We start from the raw sequence: 20,613 nt of genomic DNA, 5'->3' as shown, positions 1-20,613 counted from the left end.
ACAAATAATGTCCAATTGTTCTTTTTTTAATATATGAAAAATTTTCCTCCTTTTTTCCGGGATGTTGCAGCCATTAATATTCCAACTCAAAAGTTGCAGAGACATCCTGAATAAATCTGGTTATTTTTCGGGGGGTGGTACCTTATTCACTGGGTCTTCAAGATCCAAGGGTGCAGGTACCTCTGGTGTTTCAGGCCCTGGAAGTAACTCAATTCCTTTGTGAAGGTCCTCTCCGTATGCGTTCAGAAATTTATCTCTATCTTCCAATGTTCTAATTTTAATCTTCTTCCCTCTAAAGGTGAAAGATAATCCTTGGGGGAATTCCCACCTAAAGATGATTGAGTTGTTCCTTAGCAATCTTGTCAGTTCCAAATAGTTAGATCTAAGATCCAACAGTTGTTTAGGAATGTCCTTGTAAATCTCAATTCTTTTGTCCGAAATGTCCAGTGACTTTCCGTAGTGTAGGCCCAGAATCTTGTCCCTTTCCTCCTTTGACCTCAATATTATCAAACAGTCTCTGGGCTTCTCTTTCTTTATAAGTCTTCCAAGCCTGAAAGCTGAAACAATTTTAAAATCCTTTTCCTCTATGCTCCAAAATTTGGAGAATTCTTTGGTCAAAAACTCAGCTAGGTTACCTTCTTCCACTTCTGGTATCGCCCTTATCCTTAAATTACTCTCCCGGTTCCGCAGTTCAATCATAGAAAGATAGGTCTGGTGTTCACCTACTTGTTTGCAGAGTGGTCTTACCTCTTGTTCTAAATTTTCAAGTCTTTGGCTGGTATCTTCAGCCAATTTCCGATTTTCCCCTGCAGCCTCCTTCAATTCTCCAATTGCTTGTGTATTCTGTGCTACTTGTCCAGTTAATTTATTTAAACATTCTGTGTTTTGGTCAATTTTATATGTTTGCTCATCGGCCTTCTTGTCCAAAGATTCTACTTTCTTGTCCAGAGATTCCAATTTTTCAGATTTTTTCTAAAATAGCAGTGCTTGCCCCTGAGGCCATATCTTCCAATTGTAATTCCTCAGTTTCTCCCTCCCCTGCCCGTGGCAGAGAGGCAGCTTCTTCCTCAGAAGGCAAGGTAGGCACAGATGATCTACGTGTCTGTGAGGCTGCGGTTAAAGTTGTCAAAGTTGTTTGTTTAGCTCTTCCTCTCCTTCTTGCACCACTCATTCCAAAGTTATCTAAAAGTCAAGGTCAGGCTGAGTTGTTCCCATGAGAAAGCAGCGGCCCAGATGGTAACAGTCAAACAGTCAAACAGAGGGCCGGGAAAAGGAAAGTAAAATAAAAGTCACTGCTGTAAGTCCCAAATCCTCTAGGGGGAGTTTAAAATATTTCTGAGGAAGAGATCAATTCCAATTGAAATAAAGTCAGATTTCAAAGTCCAAGAACCTTCAATAAAAATTTTCCAGCAGAGTTAGGATTTAGTATTTAACAGCAACAGTGTTTCTAGTGGTGCATACTGGTAATCCAAATGCTTCAGAGTAACAAATTCAGACTCTCTCAGATTGTTTCAAAGTTCAGATTCAAAGTATCCAAGCTGTAAACTGCAAACTGACAGCTCAATTTCTCAGGCAGCTCCAGCACCTGGGTTTTTTATTTAAAGTGTAGCTCCAAGAGAAGAAAGGTATCCCCATGCAGCTAAAACTCATAAAGTCCAGCACATGAAGTTAATATTCCACTTAAGATAAAGTTCAATGGGTGCTCAGATCAGTTAATTTAAAAGATCTCTCTTTGCCTCCACTCCTCCAGCTCTTTGCGTTCAAGTTCAACGACAGCGGAAGACGGACTTCCTGTTTTTCGTCACTCCGCTTTCAGCCAAATTCAATACTTTAAAGTCCAAATTGTATAAAGTCTGTTATTTACTCACGGGTTGTTGCTTCCAGAGCAAAAATTTCAGGAAGAAAGGTCGGCGCTCACTGGCAACAGCTACGCGGCTTCGCTCCGTTGATCGCGGAACGACCCTCAGCGCCGCTACCCCCTCCGCGATCCGGAGCCCCTTACGGGGTTCCTTCAACGTTTTGGGGGCAGCTCCTGGCGCCCGCCGGGTCCCAAGACCGCAGGCTTCTGCCGCCTGCGGTTTTCCGATGTGGGTCTCCGCTTCGCCGTAGCGGACGACCCTTTTCAGCGGAGCTACCCTCTCCCGTTTAGAAGAGGGCAGCCATTACCATTTCGCGCCGCCTCCGGAAGTGCCAATCGCCTTTTCAATCTGGCCTGCAGACGGTCCAGGAATCAGCATGTTCTGTAACCTGAAGCGTATGTAACCTGAGGTCCCACTGTATAAGACTATTTTGGGGGAATCAGATTTAAGAAAATGGGTGGAAGATATATCCGTGTATAAGACGCCCCCCTATTTTTTTTTTGGGGGGGGGGTAAAACCTAGTCTTATACACGGAAAAAATACATAAATTTGCACCAGGGTGTATCAGCAGAATTGCATGGTGCAGCCAAACTGTACCATCACAGAGGATAGGGTAATACAGTGGTACCTTGGGTTACAGACGCTTCAGGTTACATACGCTTCAGGTTACAGACTCTGCTAACCCAGAAATAGTGCTTCAGGTTAAGAACTTTGCTTCAGGATGAGAACAGAAATTGTGCTCCGGCAGCGCGGCAGCAGCAGGAGGCCCCATTAGCTAAAGTGGTGCTTCAGGTTAAGAACAGTTTCAGGACCTCCGGAACGAATGGACCTCCGGAACGAATTAAGTCCTTAACCCGAGGTACCACTGTATGCGTTTGAATATAAATAACCGCGTAGATGCACACAAAACATAAATGTATCAGGAAGATACATTTCCCCCCAACATGCTCGTTTTCTGTCTGCAGGAAGCTTTCAAACCTGGAAGCTCACATCTCGACCCTCTGCAGCAGCAGAAACCAGCACTGACCCTCCCTGCCAGCTGTCTCACCAGAGTGGTGCGTGCTCTGGTTATCTCCCGCTTGGACTACTGCAGTGATGGCCAAACTTGGCCCTCCAGCTGTTTGGGGACTACAACTCCCATCATCCCCGACCACTGGTTCTGTGAGCTAGGGGTGATGGTAGTTGTAGTCCCAAAACAGCTGGAGGGGGCCAAATTTGGCCATCACTGGACTACTGCAACATGCTCTACATGGGGCTACCTTTGATGGTGACCTGGAAACTGCAATTAATTCAGAATGCGGCAGCTAGACTGGGGACTGGGAGCAGCCGCCGAGACCACGTAACACTTGTCCTGAAAGACCTGCATAGGCTCCCGGGGCGTTTTGGGGCACAATTCCAAGTGTCGGTGCAGACCTTGAAAGCCCTCAACGGCGCAGTACAGGAAACTTTCCTCTAGTTGTCAATATTAAGAGGATGCCAGCAAGGAAGCCTGCCCGCCCCACCCCGAACTCCCCTGCCCCTTCTTCCAGGCATAGGCAAACTCGGCCCTCCAGAGGTTTTCGGACTACAACTCCCATCATCCCTGACCACTGGTCCTGTTAGCTAGGGATGATGGGAGTTGTCGTCCCAAAACAGCTGGAGGGCCAAGTTTGCCTATGCCTGTTTTATTATGTTTTTAGTGTTCTGTTGGAAGCCGCCCAGGGTGGCTGGGGAAACCCAGCCAGATGGGCACAGTAGAAATACATTATTATTATTTAAATTTTATTTTATTTTATATACAAACCAACAGGAAAACAGAAATATTTCACATACGCTACTGACACCAATTACAAACATTAAAACACCCTTGTGACTTCCCTCCACCAACATTCACCTTCTTTTGTACAGTATTACTGTATTTCACGTTGCAATTTATATCTTTGTTTCTTAACTCTCTTAACTTATTATTATTTATTCTTACTCAACTTTACAAGCATTAATCCAAACATATCAACATATTATTTTTTGAGCAGTGTCTGGACATATAATCTTCAAACAATTTCCATTATAGTCTTAATTTCTGCAAAACAATTGTTTTCTTTGAATAACCGAGATATTATTGAGACCAATTCCAAAGAACCTTTATATATGTTTGTACTTCGATGACAGCGCCTGTAGAAGTGAAATGTTGCTTACCCTCCTGATCTGATGGAGTCGGCTGCTGGGAATACAAATTGTAGAGGAAGAGATCAGCTGTGGGAGAGAAGGAAGACACAGATCTTTCAGAAGTTACCTTGCTTTGGTTGGGCTGAAAGCAAACACTCACTCAAGAACCTGGCATGCCACTTTGTAAAGAAGGAAAGATGAGCCGCTAATAAAAACTGCCCACAGAATTGTATAGTAAGAATGCCAGGGTGGATTAAAATCAATGATTTTTTTTTAAATAAAAAAAATCAATTTTTAAAAATTTAAATAGGATTTTTAAAATATTTAAATTGGATTTTTTGGATTTACCATATTTTTCCATGTATAAGACATGGGTTTTTTACAAAAAAGATAAGGTTTAAAATTGGGGCTCGTCTTCTACACGGGTAGTGCTGAGGGGTGTTTGCTTAATTTGGAGTCCCCCAAAATAGGGGGTGTCTTATACATGGTATACGGTAAATCGGATTTTGAAAATAAAACGCTTTCGGAGGAAAACTCTTTGTCAAGATTTTCTATTTAAGTGACATTATAGTCCAAAGGCTATTCATCAGGAAATAAGGATTTGTTTAAAGTTTTTGTGTGCCCAGTCTCAAATATTCCATTCTTGGGCAAGGTGATTGAGCGAGTGGTTGCTGAACAACTCCAGGCACGCCTGGAAGAAGCGGACCATTTGGATCCCTTCCAGTCGGGATTCAGGCCTCATCACGGGACTGAAACTGCCTTGGTCGCACTGGTTGATGATCTCCGGCGGGCTAGGGACACAGGTGAGAACTGTTTCCTAGTTCTGCTGGATCTCTCAGTGGCGTTTGATACCATCGACCATAACATCCTTCTGGACCATCTAGAGGGGCTGGGAGCTGGGAGCACTGTCATACAGTGGTTCCGCTCCTTCCTCCATGGCCGTGTTCCGAAAGTGGTGGTGGGGGATGAGTGTTCAGACCCCTGGGCTCTCACTTGTGGGGTGCCTCAGGGTTCTGTCCTCTCCCCCATGCTTTTCAACATCTACATGAAGCCGCTGGGAGAGATAATCAGGGGGTTTGGACTGGGTGTCCATCAGTATGCGGATGATCCCCAGCTCTACCTCTCTTCCAAATTGGAACCAGCGAAGGCGGTGAAGGTCCTGTGTGAGTGCCTGGAGGCGGTTGGAAGATGGATGGTGGCTAACAGATTGAGATTGAATCCTGACAAGACAGAAGTACTGTTTTGGGGGGACAGGGCGGGTGTGGAGGACTCCATGGTCCTGAATGGGGTAACTGTGCCCCTGAAGGACCAGGTACGCAGCCTGGTAGTCATTCTGGACTCACAGCTGTCCATGGAGGTGCAAATCAATTCTGTGTCCAGGGCAGCTGTTTATCAGCTCCATCTGGTACACAGGCTGAGACCCTACCTGCCCGCAGACTGTCTCGCCAGAGTGGTGCATGCTCTGGTTATCTCCCGCTTGGACTACTGCAATGTGCTCTACGTGGAGCTACCTTTGAAGGTGACCCGGAAACTACAACTAATCCAAAATGCGGCAGCTAGACTGGTGACTGGGAGCGGCCGCTAAGACCATATAACACCGGTCTTGAAAGACCTACACTGGCTCCCAGTACGTTTCCGAGCACAATTCAAAGCTGACCTTTAAAGCCCTAAACGGCCTCGTTCCAGTATACCTGAAGGAGCATCTCCACCTCCATCGATCTGCCCGGACACTGCGAGAAGCCAAGCATTCTGCACCCGCTGAAGTTCTGGGTCAGTCTCAAGGGCAGCCCCACGTAGAGTGAGTTACAATAATCAAGCCTGGAGGTGACCGTTGCATGGATCACAGTGGCGAGAGAGGTAAGGAGCCAACTGCTTAGCTTGGCGGAGATGAAAAAATGGCACCCTTGTTATAGCTGCAACCTGCGCCTTCATAGATGTCGAAGATTACACCCAAACTCTTAACGGATGACGCTGGCACTAATTGCAACCCCGCAAGAGATGGGAGTTGGCACCCCAATCCCATATTGTCCCGACCCAGCCAAAGGACCTCTGGCTTCGAAGGCTTTAACTTCAACCAGCTCACACGTAACCATCCAGCCACAGCTTCCAAACATCTGATCAGTGTGTCTGGGGCCAAGTCAGGACAGCTGTCCATTAACAGATGGACCGTCCAATCAAGTACAGCAGAAAAGTTGTCCAAATATAAACAGTTAACTTACTAAATAATAATAATAATAATTTATTATTTATACCCCACCCATCTGGCTGGGTCCCCCCAGCCACTATGGGCGGCTTCCAACAAAACACTAAAATACAATAACCTATTAAACATTAAAAGCTTCCTTAGACAGGGCTGCCTTCAGATGTCTTCTAAAGGTTTGGTAGTTATTTTTCTCTTTGACATCTGGTGGGAGGGCATTCAACAGGGCGGGAGCCACCACCGAGAAGGCCCTCTGCCTGGTTCCCTGTAACTTGGCTTCTCGCAGTGAGGGAACCGCCAGAAGGCCCTCGGCACTGGACCTCAGTGTCCGGGCAGAACGATGGAGGTGGAGACGCTCCTTCAGGTATACTGGACCGAGGCCATTTAGGGCTTTAAAGGTCAGCACCAACACTTTGAAATGTGCTCGGAAATGTACTGGGAGCCAGTTTAGGTCTTTCAAGACCGGTGTTATGTGGTCTCGGCGGCCGCTCCCAGTCACCAGTCTAGCTAGCACATTCTGGATTAATTGTATTTTCCGGGTCACCTTCAAAGGTAGCCCCACATAGAGCGCATTGCAGTAGTCCAAGCGAGAGATAACCAGAGCATGCACCACTCTGGCGAGACAGTCCGTGGACAGGTAGGGTCTCAGCTTGCGTACCAGATGGAGCTGATAAACAGCTGCCCTGGACACAGAATAAACCTCACAATAATTTCATAATTATCTTTCAATGCATTTCTAATAGTTTAACCACATCAGTTAACAAACATGGATCCATATGCTACCATGTTATTGTTTTAGAGAAATAAATGTTTTAAATTGTGGTGAAGGAAATAATGATTTTTCTCCTTCCAATCAAGTACAGCAGAAAAGTTGTCCAAACAGGAACAATAATTTCATAATGATCTATGTGTTTCTGATAGTAGAATCAAATCAATCATTTTTGATGTGATGGTAAAAACTACTTTGAAAATTTATTCTTCCAAAAATTAAACCTTCCTCTGGTTTTCAATATGAAGAGGATGCCAGCAAGGTTGAACCTTTTTGTAAATAAATGATTTAAATCAATTCTTACTGACTAGTGATTTAAATCGTGATTTAAATTGATTTGATTTAAATCAAATCCACCCTGTTAAAGTGTACCTTCAGTGTTCTGTTTTTATGAAGAGGATGCCAGCAAGGTTGAACCTTTCTGTAAAAAAGGATTTAAATCAAGCATTATGGACTAGTGCTTTAAATCGTGATTTAAATTGATTTAATTTAAATCAAATCCACCCTGAAAAACACTAATATTTCCACAGCTGTAACCTCCCCAGGACTATAGATTATAGTAGATATGCATTCCACCCATTTTAATGTAGGAAAAATACACTACCACTCAGCCTCTGCTCCAAGGCATGTGGCCCTGAAAACTCCTTATTTTTATAGCATTGAAAGAATATTCATTCTTCTTAAAAGGAAAGAGGAATGAGTTTCTCTCATGCAGATGCGATCAAACTCCATCATATAAATCTGTTGCAAAGGAAGGTAATATTGCCATATTTTTTGCTCTATAACACACACCTGACCATAACACGCACATAGTTTTTAGAGGAGGAAGACAAGAAAAAAAATATTCTGAATGAAACAGTGGATGTATGATTTTTGTGCTTCATGCTGTGGCCACAGACATGTGATTTGACGGTGAGTTTGGGGTAGCCCAATGCAAAAATCCTGAGAATCCATGTGGATCTGTGCTTTGTAACCACATTTTTGCGGCACTGCGGCCCCAGGCAACAGTGGGTGTGTGATTTTTTTGGTACAGGCTGTACCCATGGACATGCTATGTGATCTGATGGTGAATTTGGGGTGACCCAATGCAAAGATCCTGAGGATCCATGTGGATCCGTGCTTTGTAACCACTTTTTTGAACCATTGTGGCCCCAGCCAACAGTGGGCGCATGATTTTTTTGGTGCAGGCTGTAGCAATGGACATGCTATGTGATCTGATGGTGAATTTGGGGTGACCCAATGCAAAGATCCTGAGAATCCATGTGGATCCGTGCTTTGTAACCACGTTTTAAGTGGGGAGGGAAGGAAAAACACAGAAGGGACAAGGAGCACGAGAGGGGTGTGTGGAGAAGGAGCTGGCTAACAATGCAGGAGAGGGGTTTAACGGGAGGGAGGAAAGGAAAGCAAAAGTCTCCCCCCCCCAAGCCAGCCCCCTCTCTCTATCTCCCACCTGCATGTTTTCTGGCTGCCTGTGCTTCTCTAGAATGCTTCCCTGGATGCAGCAGCAGAAGCACTGGAGCACGGAGAGGAGGCGGCAGCAGCAGCTGTCGGTTGCGCTTCTAGCTGACGGAACCTGAGCCGGGTGGGCTGGAGCCCGCGCGCAGAGTGACTAGGAAGGAATTAGCAGGAAGGACACGATCCTTTCCCCTCCGCTTGCCAGGAGGGCAGGGGACTTCCCTGCTCTTTGTTGCATTTGTCTGCTACCAGTCTCCTTGCTTAGCGTGTCTTCTTGCTGTGAGGTGACGCTGCCGCAGCCTGTGCTGAGCAACGGAAGGGGAAAGGATCGTGTCTGCCTGCTAATTCCTTCCTAGCTGCATCACCTCACAGCAAGCAGACACGCTGAGCAAGGGGAATGGGCCATTGCTGGCCCAATCCGAGCAAACACATCAATCAAAAACAAAAGAGGGTGGGCAGTAAGACCCTGAGGCAGAGGGCAGGAAAGGAGTTCACTGCGGCTGTGCGCTCCCTGCCAAAAAGGGACAAGAACAAAAAGAGGAGTGCAGCGGCTGACTTTAATCGCCCAGTTAAAACCATACGCAGCGGGGAGCGCAAAACAAAATGGGAGTCGCAATTGAATCCTTAGGAAGGCGCTACAATAATTAGGCAAGGGGAACACGGCTGATGAACAGCCTTGGGATGCCGTACAGATTGAGAGGCTCCACACACAAGGACACTCAAGCGCCCCCTTTAACCATGCGCTCTCCCGTGCAGCAACACAACTCACACGCCTCCACACACACACCAAAGTATGCCCGATACAGGAACCCCAGCAGTCTCCTCTCTGCAGCCTTCCCTCCTCTGTGACACACGATCTGATTTTCGCCCCTGCACTTGAGCCAGCCGGCTCCAGGGCCCACACATTCGCTCAATAAGACGCACAGACATTTCCCCTTACTTTTTAGGAGGAAGAAAGGTGCATCTTATCGAGTGAAAAATACAGTACTCTAAATATTTTAACAATGATAGAACCTGAAAACACCTTCATTGGTGGCTAAGAAGAGTTGAAGCATTATTTATATGTGGAATTTCAGCTGCAAAACTTATTCTTCTCACTGTTCATCTGTTTATCTGGTGGAGATGATTGACACTTTAGCCTACCATGTAGAGATTGATACTAAAGCTAATTCAATCTTTGGGCAAAATTAGCTGAATTTATTCCTGCCATTGAAAATGCTATCAGCTTGCCTCTTTGCAAGACAGAAAATTGCAAGTTCCTCATCTTGCAAAAAGTCATGGAAAGAAGAAACAAAGTTTACTGCATGCTCAACAACTTCAATCCTAAAAGAAGCTCAACAGCTTTGGGGCAAAATCGTAAAAAAAGCACAACTTCAATCCCAAATAAAGCTCAACAACTTTGGGTTAAAATTGTAAAAAAAGCTCAGCAGCATCAATCCTAAAAAAAGCTCTACAACTTCCATCTGAAAAACAGCTCAACAGCTTTGGGGTAGAAGTGTAAAAAAAGCTCAACAACTCCAGTCCTGAGATATGCCATGAATAGTTACGCTACAGAGCAGGGATTCTTGGCAGGCCATATTTCTATTTGCAATTTCTATTTGCGTGATTATGTCGGGCACGAGGGGAAGTCCGGCCTCGAGTTCGAGTTCCACCCTGATGAGAAACTGAGACATGCAAACGGCAGCAATTGTAAAAATGATGTCTGGATCAGAAAAGAAGCATGCGTACTCAAGAAGTAAAGAGGATAATCAACCCGGAGGAGCTTGGGGGGGGGGTCCTTTTGTTCTTGGAGGAATTTAAATAATTTCCACATAATACACAGCCAGGAAGCATGCCCCACAACACAGCATTATATACAGACATACACGGACACCAGCTCATTAGGAGACACCAGAGAGAAGTTGTTGACTTGCCATTTAAAAACTCTTATTTTTAGAATGAAGCCCAGTGCCTTTAATGAGAACTTGACGAACAAAGGAGAGAGAAGAGGACTGAACACCCAAATAATTGGACAGAGAATAAGATGGGGAGGGGAAAAACATGCCTCCTGTGTGTTAACAAAATAATAACAATAATAATAATAATAATAATAATAATAATAATAATAATAATAATAAATTATTTGTACCCCGCCCTCCCCGGCCGGAGCCAGGCTCAGAGCGGTTAACATCACAGAAAAAATACAATATGCATAATACATATGCATAAAAGCTTTGCTACAGAAGATGTGAGCCACAGAAACAACGACTGATCAGATTCAGAATGAGGGTGGATAATATTAGTATTGAATTTGAACAATAGCCGGAAATGCAGAGATGTGAATGAGGACGGTTATCTCCAGACATCTGGAACACGGGAAGTCCCAATTTTTAATTTTTTTTTACAATTGGAATATATAATTGGTGCACTGCTATTACTGTAATCTGAAGTGGTTTGATTTGATTTGTCATTAATTGGAAGCTTGTGATTGAAAATGAATAAAATTTGAACAAAAATAATACAAATAAAGAGGATAATTGATGATGGTGAAATCATGAAAGAAGATGATGCCTTATGGCCTCCTACTGATGGAGTTGGCTGGCAGGAGCTGGAAATTGCAACTGGCAATGAAGACATCACTTTTGCCACCTCAAAAAGTGGTTCTCTGATTAGGGCGGTTCATAAAAAACTTTTTTAAAAAAAATGCCTGCTCCAAATTTATAAGTGATATGAGGGCGCCTCTGATAGATTCTCAAGAAACGATCCACGCCCCCCGTCTTGCCCAATATCGTTGCCCCCTTCTACTCTACGCAGACGACGCAGTGATCCTATCTTTCTCAAGAGTTGGCCTTAGGAGGGCATTAAAATTTTTCGATGTTTACTGCAAATCAAATTTTCTTACAATTAATCATGCCAAGTCCAAAGTCCTAATTTTCACCAAGAGTCGAAAAACCTATAATTGGAGAATAGACGGAAAAGCCATTGACCAAGTCTTTAAATTTCAATACTTGGGAGTCCTTCTCCAACACAACATGGGCTGGAAGGTCCATCTTGCATATGTATTAAATAGAGCTAAAGCCCTTTCCTTTGCGCTACTGCGTTTTTTCTTTTCAGATGGGGCTTTCCATATTCCATCAGTGTTAAAAGTTTTCAAGGCAAAGGTGATTGCAACAATAGCATATGCAATTCCAATATGGGGGTCCTTTGTTAATCTAACCCAATTGGAGGTAATCCAAAACAAGCTTCTAAGAAGGTTGCTAAAATTACCCAGGTGTGTAGGCAATACTGCTATACGACTCGAACTAAATGTTACATCTCTAGAAACCACATTATGGAAATGCATCCTCTGTTACTGGTTGGCATTATGGCATAAACTTCCAAATCTCCACTTGATACAGTGTCTCTGGAGAGATGACTTCCCTAGCCCTTGGGCAAAAATAATACATGGGAAACTTGTGTCCTTAGGACTATCTCCATCTGAACTACTAAAATTGGATTTAATTTCTGCCAAGAGAATTATAACTCACAAATTAGAGGAGTTGGATTTACAATTTAATATTGCGACAGGTGGTGGCACCTGTTCGCCGATAAACCTTGGCTTAACACCACCAACGAAACTTCCATCTTATTTAACTACCTTATCTGTGGTGATGCACAGGTATGCCTTTATAAAGGCTAGATTCAATGTTTTCCCATCAAATGTGTTGGGTAACAGACTCTCCAATGGACAGATCTCACTCCTCTGAGACTGTAAAAGTGGACCTATAGAATCGTTATATCATATAATCTTCTGTTGTCCATTACATTCGGCTTCACGGTCCAAGTTTCTGGCCCCATATTTATCGAGAATTGCTGACAGACCTCAGGAAGCCCAAATAATATACTTATTAAACGACGAAGACACAAGTAGATCCCTTGCAGTCGCTAGATACCTGATTAATGTCTTATTTCAAAAGAGGAGAAATGGATCACTGTATGACTCTGACAGCTTAGCTAAACTTAAGAACCATCAATAAGTGCCAGAACTAAGACGCATTTCCCCCAAAATCTGAGGGATTTGAATTGCGGTTTACATAGAGGGAGCTTATTGTGTATAGTGTTTACTTAATTGAAGTAAAATTGGTTTTATATGGGTGTTTTAACTTGGAACTGTTTAAATTGTATTGTTTATGGATAAATTTTGATGTATTGTTTTCGATATGGGCCAATGGCCGTAATAAATCAAACTAACTAAGCCTGCTCCAAAGGTCTTATGTTACTACACTAGGGATTATATAGTTATCTCTGACATTTCATGCATATCAGTTAATATCTTGACCCTGCTCCACTGAATTGAAATTTCAGCCTTCACGACATAGGAAAACGGCCAAGTAAACAGCTATTTTCATGGAGGAGGGTCAAGATATCAACTGATATGCATGAAATAATATTAGAGTCAAGGGCTGACAGCACAACCACCAATTCAGCTTTGATGGAAATGCAACGGGGCCTTCGCCGCCTGTCTGTCAGGTTCCCACACAGCCTCCCTCTTCCACAAACCCCTGGGGTTCGAATGCGCTTTGTACCTCACCAGTGCTTACCATGCTGTGCCGGTTCATGACCGTTGTGCTGTTCCAGCGGGTGCGCAAGACGTGACGTTGAAAGACCTGGGAATTGTCACTGAAAGAAGCGAAAGCATCTATTACGTTATGCAGCTGTCTTACATACGATTCTAAATTCCTGATTGACTACTCTTCCCTTCCCACCCTCTTCTCTCCCATCCGAATGTCGACTATCAACTTTGGAAGAGGCTGCTTGGTTTGTTCTGAAATGTGCCACGCATATTGCTAGCTCTATACAAATATGTAGCTCCCATGCACAGCTAGCACAATACCACCTGTAGCACTTTGGATCCTGGCCACACTGCTGCCATGCGCTCTATGTGGGGATGCCTTTGAAGGTGACCCGGAAACTGTAATTAATCCAGAATGCAGCAGCTAGATTGGGGACTGGGAGCGGCCACCAAGACCATACAACACCGGTCCTGAGAAACCTGCATTGGCTCCCAGGACGTTTCCAGGCACAATTCAAAGTGTGTTAAGAGGATGCCAGCGAGGCTGAACCTTTGTGTAACTAAAGGATTTCATTGTTCCCAAAAGGAAACCTTCTTCTGTGTGTCAGTATGTTTAGGATGCTAGCGAGGTTGAACCTTTCTGTAAAATAAAACCTTACCAAGACCATATAACAATGGTCCTGAGAGATATGCATTGGCTCCCAGGACGTTTCCAGGCACAATCCAAAGTGTTGGTGCTGACCTTGAAAGCCCTAAACAGCCTCGATCCTGTATACCCAAAGGAGCGTCTCCAGCCCACCGTTCCACCCGGACACTGAGGTCCAGCGCCGAGGGCCTTCTGGCACCACTGTATTTGTGTTTTAACTGTATGCTTTAAACCAGGCATGGCCCATCATGTTTATCATGTTATTGTTTTAGTGAAATAAATTGTTTAAATTGTTATGAAGGAAATGATTATTTTTCTCCTTCCAATCAAGTACAGTGTCCAAATAGAAACAATAATTTCACAATTATCTTGAGGGCATTTGCTGATGATCTAGTATTGACTTTACAGGAGCCAGAATCTAGTACTAAAAGGGTACTGGAACTGATTCAAGAATTTGGACAGGTAGCAGGTTTTAAGTTAAACAAAATGAAAACTAAGGTTTTAGAGAAAAATTTAACTCTGAACGAGAGAGAGAAGTTCCAGGAAGAGACAGGATTAACACTGGTCAAGAAAGTGAAATATTTAGGGGTTAATATGACTGCCAAGAATGTGAATCTGTTTAAGGATAATTATGAAAAATGTTGGATTGAAGTGAAAAGGGACTTAGAAATATGGTCAAATTTGAAGCTATCATTGTTAGGCAGAATTGCTGCGATAAAAATGAGTGTATTGCCAAGGATGTTGTTCTTGTTTCAAACATTGCAAATCATAGACAAGATGGATTGTTTCAAGAAGTGGCAGAGAGACATTTCTAGATTTGTCTGGCAGGGCAAGAAGCCTCGAATAAAATTTAAGATATTAACTGATGCTAAAGAAAGAGGTGGATTTGCCCTGCCAGACCTTAAACTTTACTATGAATCAGCTGCTTTTTGCTGGCTGAAAGAATGGCTGCTTCTTGAAAACACGGATGTGCTGGATTTAGAAGGTTTTAACAATGTATTTGGTTGGCATGCATATTTGTGGTATGATAAGGTAAAAGCACATAAAGCATTCAAAAACCATATTGTCAGGAAAGCATTGTTTAATGTTTGGATAAGATGTAAGGATTTGTTAGAAAATAAAACCCCAAGATGGTTGTCACCAATGGAAGCGAAGGCACAGAAAAAACTCAATATGGAGGCCAAATGGCCGAAATATTGGGAAATTTTGGAACAAGATGGAGACAGGGTAAAATTGCAGAGTTTTGAAAAATTAAAAAACAAAGTGCGAGATTGGCTTCATTATTACCAAATAATGGAGGCATATAATTTGGATAAAAAAGTTGGCTTCCAGGTGGAAAAATCAAAATTGGAAACAGAATTGTTAGATCCCAAAACTAAGAATTTGTCAAGAATGTATAATTTGCTGTTGAAATGGAACACTCAGGATGAAACGGTGAAATCTGCTATGATTAAATGGGCACAAGATGTTGGACATAACATTATGATGGCTGACTGGGAACAGTTATGGACCACAGGTATGAAATTTACGGCATGTAATGCCCTAAGAGAGAATATAATGAAAATGATATACAGGTGGTACATGACACCAATCAAGCTTGCAAAAATTTATCATTTGCCCAAAAATAAATGTTGGAAATGTAATGAGACTGAAGGTACATTCTTTCACCTTTGGTGGACATGCCCAAGGATTAAGACATTCTGGGAGATGATTTACAATGAAATGAAAAAGGTATTTAAATATACCTTTCTGAAGAAACCAGAGGCCTTTCTCCTGGGCATGGTCGGCCAATTGGTGCCAAAGAAGGACAGAACTTTCTTTATGTATGCAACAACAGCAGCAAGAATACTCATCGCGAAGTATTGGAAGACAGAAGATTTACCCACCCGGGAAGAAAGGCAGATGAAGTTGATGGACTATATGGAATTGGCGGAAATGACTGGCAGAATCCGAGACCAGGGAGAAGAGTCGGTGGAAGAAGATTGGAAAAAATTTAAAGATTATTTACAGAAATATTGTAAAATTAATCAGCTATAGAAAAACGGTGGAATGAAGTTATATGGCTTTGGCAGAAATGTTATAAGGAACTAGGTACAGATAGATTGTTAATGTATTAAAGGGAAAAAACAAGGTTAGAATATGTTAAGATTAATTACAGGACAGAAAATAGATGAAGATGGAAAGGAATTGCTGAAACAGTTAATTGAAGTGGAATACAAAAAGGGAGGCGTGAGGAAGTCAATGAAACAAGTGAATGAAAGTTAAGATTGAAAATATTGGAAGTGTTTTTAATTGTTTTTGTTTTGTTTTGTTAATTCAATGTTTTATGTAGTGTTTTTGTTTTTGTATTTTATTATGTTGATTTCTTTAATTCTTCTTTAATTCTTTTTCTTTCTTTTTGTAATCTTTTAAACTCTTAATAAATATTATTTTAAAAATAATAATAATAATTTCACAATTATCTGTATGTATTTCTAATAGTATAACCAAATCAGTCATTTTTGATGTAACTGTAAAAACTATTCTGAAAATTTATTCTTCCAAAAACAAAACCTTCCTCTGGTTGTCAATATGAAGAAGATTTCAACAAGGTTGAACATTTCTGTAAAAAAAAAAGAGGATTTAAATCAAGCCTTACTGACTAGTGATTTTAATCGTGATTTAAATTGATTTGATTTGAATCAAATCCACCCTGCTTTTCCTCCAGGGGAACCCCCAGCTCACCTGCCACAAAAACCACTTTTAAGCCTTCCATCGCATATACACCGTATTTTTCGCTCCATAAGGCGCACCGGACCATAGGGGGCACCTAGTTTTTAGAGGGGGAAATCAAGGGGGGAAATCGTATTTCCCCCCCAGCCCCAAAGAGCAGTGTACAGGCTGCGCGCAACCTCTCCCTGCCGGAGGGGTTGCATGCGGCTATGGCACAAGCCAAGACAGCGGTGTCTTGGCTTCCTCTTTAGCTGCGCGCAACCTCTCCAGCCAGGAGAGGCTGCACGGGGCTAAAGAAGCCATAGCCCTGAGCAGCCTCTCCCTGCCGGAGGGGTTGCGCGCAGCTATGGCATAAGCCAAGACAGGGAGCGGAATGGATCCTGCTCGCTGTTTTGGCTTCCTCTTTAGCCCAGCGCAACCTCTCCCTGCCGGAGGGGTTGCACGCGGCTATGGCACAAGCCAAGACAGCGAGCAGAATAGATCCCGCTCGGTTTTGGCTTCCTCTTTAGCCCCGCGCAGCCTCTCCCTGCCAAAGGGGCTGCGCACGGCTATCCCTGAAGCCTTCCGAGCGCAGCGCAAGTTCCCACTGTGCTCCTCAGGCTTCGGGTTCCTTTTGCTGAAGCCGGGAGAGCAAGACTCTCCCGGCTTCAGCGAAAGGAACCTGAAGCCTCCAGAACGCAGCGGGAACTTGCACTGCGCTCCGAAGGCCTTCAGGCGGCTATCCCTGAAGCCTGGAGAGCGAGAGGGGTCGGTGCCCACCGACGCCTCTCGCTCTTCAGGCTTCAGCGAAAGCAACGCGAAGCCTCCGGAGCGCGGAGGGAACGCTCCCTCTGCACTTTGGAGGCTTAGCGTTGCTATCGCTGAAGCCAAGGAGCCTGCATTCGCTCCATAGGACGCACACACATTTCCCCTCAATTTTTAGAGGGGGAAAAGTGTGTCCTATAGAGCGAAAGATACGGGATATATACAAGCACGGTGCCTATAAAAAATATTCACATTTCTGCTCTGGGTCTGTAAGCGCAGTAGTTGGGCATCCTATACGTCTCATAATACCCACAACAACCCCAAGTTCGGCTTTGTCGCACATGAGGGATCTTGGTCTGCTCGAGTCTCTGCGCGCCCATTCATTTCGAGAAGGTATGGCCAAACTTGGCCCTCCAGCCGTCTTTGGGACTACAACTCCCATCACCCCTAGCTCACAGGACCAGCGGTCAGGGATGATGGGAATTGCAGTCCCAAAGAAGCTGGAGGGCCAAAAGGGTGACAGTACCTGGGGGGGGGGTGATGCCTCCTTTCTGTTCCTACCAACCCCAATGCCCTTTTTGAAATACAGTAATAACTATTATTTTAAACAGTGGAAACAGTTGGTCTTGGCAAGTATTAACCACTCTCAATTCCAACCTGATAATCACCACCTGCCCAGATTTTAACTTGTCTGAATTAATTTTAAGATTTATTTTAGATTTAAGATTGATGTCTGTTTTTATGCACATTGTGTTGTTTTTATGATGCTAGACACTCTGAGCACGGCCTCGGCCAGGGAGGGCGGGATACAAATTTATTATTATTATTATTATCATTATTATTATTCCTCCTCCTGCGAATGGCCAGGCGCAAGAGGAGAAGGCGCCCCCTGCCTTCCTGGCGCAGTGCCCCATTTCTTGGGATACCGGTTGAAATAGACGCAAACTCGCCCTCCAGCTGTTCGAGGACTACGATTCCCATCATCCCTGACCACCGGTCCCGTGCGGTAGGAATGATGGGAGTTGTAATCCCCGAGCAGCGGGAGGGCCCGTTCCTCACCTGAGCCCGTGGATGAGTGGGGCACTATTGAAGCGCCTCAGGCCGCCCCCCTCACTCCCGGCCGGCGGCAGCTCCAGGTCCAACTCCATCTTCTCGACCTGGGCCATGGCGGCGGCGGGCCTGCTCACTGAGGGCGGCCTCGGCTGCTGCTCCTCAGGCCCGGCCTCCCAGCTGTGACGGGAGAAGCATGGCAGTGCCCGCGAAGAACTTGCCCGGCGTAGGAGGCTCCTCCTCCAGCCCGTCGTCGCCGCCGCCTCAGCTTCGCCTCTGGAGCGGCGTCGGAGCGTCTCAGGCGGAGGCTGGCCAGCCGGTAGGCGTTGCGCATGCGCTGACAGCTGGATCGCCCGGCTGCAGGGCGAAAGGAAGGGAAACGGCGGGCAGGACCTTCACGCATGCGCACGTCGGCCTCTGCGCGTGCGTCTCGCCGCAAAACGGCATTGGAGGCGGGCAAGCCGGTAGGCGATGCGCATGCGTGGGCTGTTGAATCGCCCGGCTGCTGGGAGAGAAGCGGACCGCCCCTTCATGCATGCGTCCCGCTGCTCCTGCGCATGTCGGCCTCTACGCGTGCGTGCATCTGGCCGGAGCTGCTCCCGACGACGATTGCGCATGCTCAACCGAATAGAGGGCGGGGCAAAAGGGAAAAAGCCCGGGCGGGGGGAAGGCGAGCCTCATGATTTCGTCACTGCGACTCTCCCTTGCCGCTCCGCCCATTGAGGGCGGGGCAAGCGCTTTACGGCAGAGTGATTTGCTGCTCTATTTTGACATCCATCTAGTCTAGACAACGGGCCAATCCAGAAAGTGGCTTCTGCAGTGGGAGGCCGGGGCCGCTGGAAGAAGCGTCATGATTCCTTTTCAGGGATGCGAGTTCGAGTCCTCGTTCGCTCTTTTGCCCGTGCCTTTGATTTTTCAAGGTATTATTATTAGTCGCTTGTCACCTGAAGGTCTCCAAGTGACTTGCAGCAAATAAAAATGTGTAATCAGGGTGGATAAACATTAATGAACATTTTAAAAATAATAAAAAAAATCGGGTTTATTTTATTTAAATCGGATTTTATTTTATTTTTTAATCGGATTTTTTTAAAAAAATAAATCGGATTTTTAAAATAAAATGCTTTGGGGGGAAAATCTTTCTAAGATTTATATTCTTTTAAAAAAAACATTTGCTTAATTGAAATAAAGAAAAGATTCTTCATCACTGATACGGAAGGGGGGGCATGTCTTCTTTACCTTCTTCTTCGCTACAATATATCCATTTATTCCCAATTGTCAATGTCAAAAGGGACTAAAATCTATAAAATTCATAGAAACTCAATGTGCCAATTTGCTCAATTTCTCTAGGACTCCATGACACCTCCCCTGTCCTCCATAATCCCTCAAGCAAGGTGTCAAGACCCTAATCCTGTCAAATTGCTCTGACCAGCCTTTCCTCCAGGCAATGTCAGGTGGCAGACTATGCATATTTGGGACCATTGTCTTCTCATCCCCGGTACTCAGGAAGTGTTTATCTGCGCATATCTCCGACTCTGCATATTCCCCCCTCCCTCCTCCATATGTTAATCTGTGTAACCCAACCTCCCTTTAATGTATTCATGATGTAACCTGTGTAACCCAACCTCTTCTTAATATATTCATGATGTAACTGGGATGTATTTTGCACTGTATTCTGGGACATGGAGGGAAGTTTCAAAAGTTCATGTCACCCCTTTCTCGCTGTTCAATCTCGCCTTGAACCTATTGCGCAATAAACTTGGATCTTCTGCAGCTTGCTCCTGTCTCCAGCTGAGCTCATTTTCTTCCGCTAGGACCCGCGGACTTAGTCCGACGAGCTGGGTGGCAGGGTAGCTCCGCACCCAGATTTTACTGTAAGAATCACCCATTAATACAAAATTATAAAGCAAATCAACTGAAAGAAAAAAAATCTAATATAATAAAATAAAGAATATCTTCTTACTTTACATATAACTTCCCATCCACTCCATATTTCATTTTTTTCCCTTTGTTTTCATTTTTTAAAAATAAATATTTATTAAAGTTTTTCAAAATAATACATAGTAAAACGAAAAAAAGGAAAAAAACCCAAAATACATAATACAAACAATACAAAAACAAAAAAAGTAAAAACACATAAAATTCCCATTAACTTATTTTCTTTTAACTTATTTTCCGGACCTCCTCATACCTCCCTTTCTTATATTCTAGTTCAAATTGTTGATTCAGCAAATCCTCACCATTAATTTTTTGCTTATTTCAAAACCTTATTTTCCATATCTCTTAAGGCATCACAACTGGAGACCACTTAGTTTCTATCCAACATCCTTCTAACACTCCTTAATTTTACAATATTTCTGCAAATAGTCTTTAAACTTCTTCCAATCTTCTTCCGCCGACTCTGTTCCCTGGTCTCGGATTCTGCCAGTCATTTCTGCCAGTCCCATGTAGTCTATCATCTTCATCTGCCATTCTTCCAGCGTGGGTAGATCCTGTGTCTTCCAA

At 44.1% G+C, this 20,613-nt stretch overlaps 1 protein-coding gene across 1 annotated transcript in view; it reads right to left on the bottom strand.

Moving 5' to 3' along the window:
* LOC309333224 (PABIR family member 2-like) overlaps nucleotides 1-18,326 on the bottom strand; it is a 50,012-nt gene extending 31,686 nt beyond the window's left edge. Inside the window, 3 exon segments of the mRNA XM_081846649.1 lie at nucleotides 4,035-4,091; nucleotides 12,988-13,066; nucleotides 18,121-18,326. Coding sequence (XP_081702775.1) covers nucleotides 4,035-4,091; nucleotides 12,988-13,066; nucleotides 18,121-18,227 — 243 coding nt within the window. The 5' untranslated portion in view covers nucleotides 18,228-18,326.
* Between the last annotated feature and the right edge of the window lie 2,287 nt (nucleotides 18,327-20,613).

This window comes from Podarcis erhardii, assembly GCF_964252035.2.
Source record: "Podarcis erhardii genome assembly, chromosome: W".
Classification (NCBI taxonomy): domain Eukaryota; kingdom Metazoa; phylum Chordata; class Lepidosauria; order Squamata; family Lacertidae; genus Podarcis; species Podarcis erhardii.
This window is presented reverse-complemented; position numbering and strand designations above follow the sequence as displayed.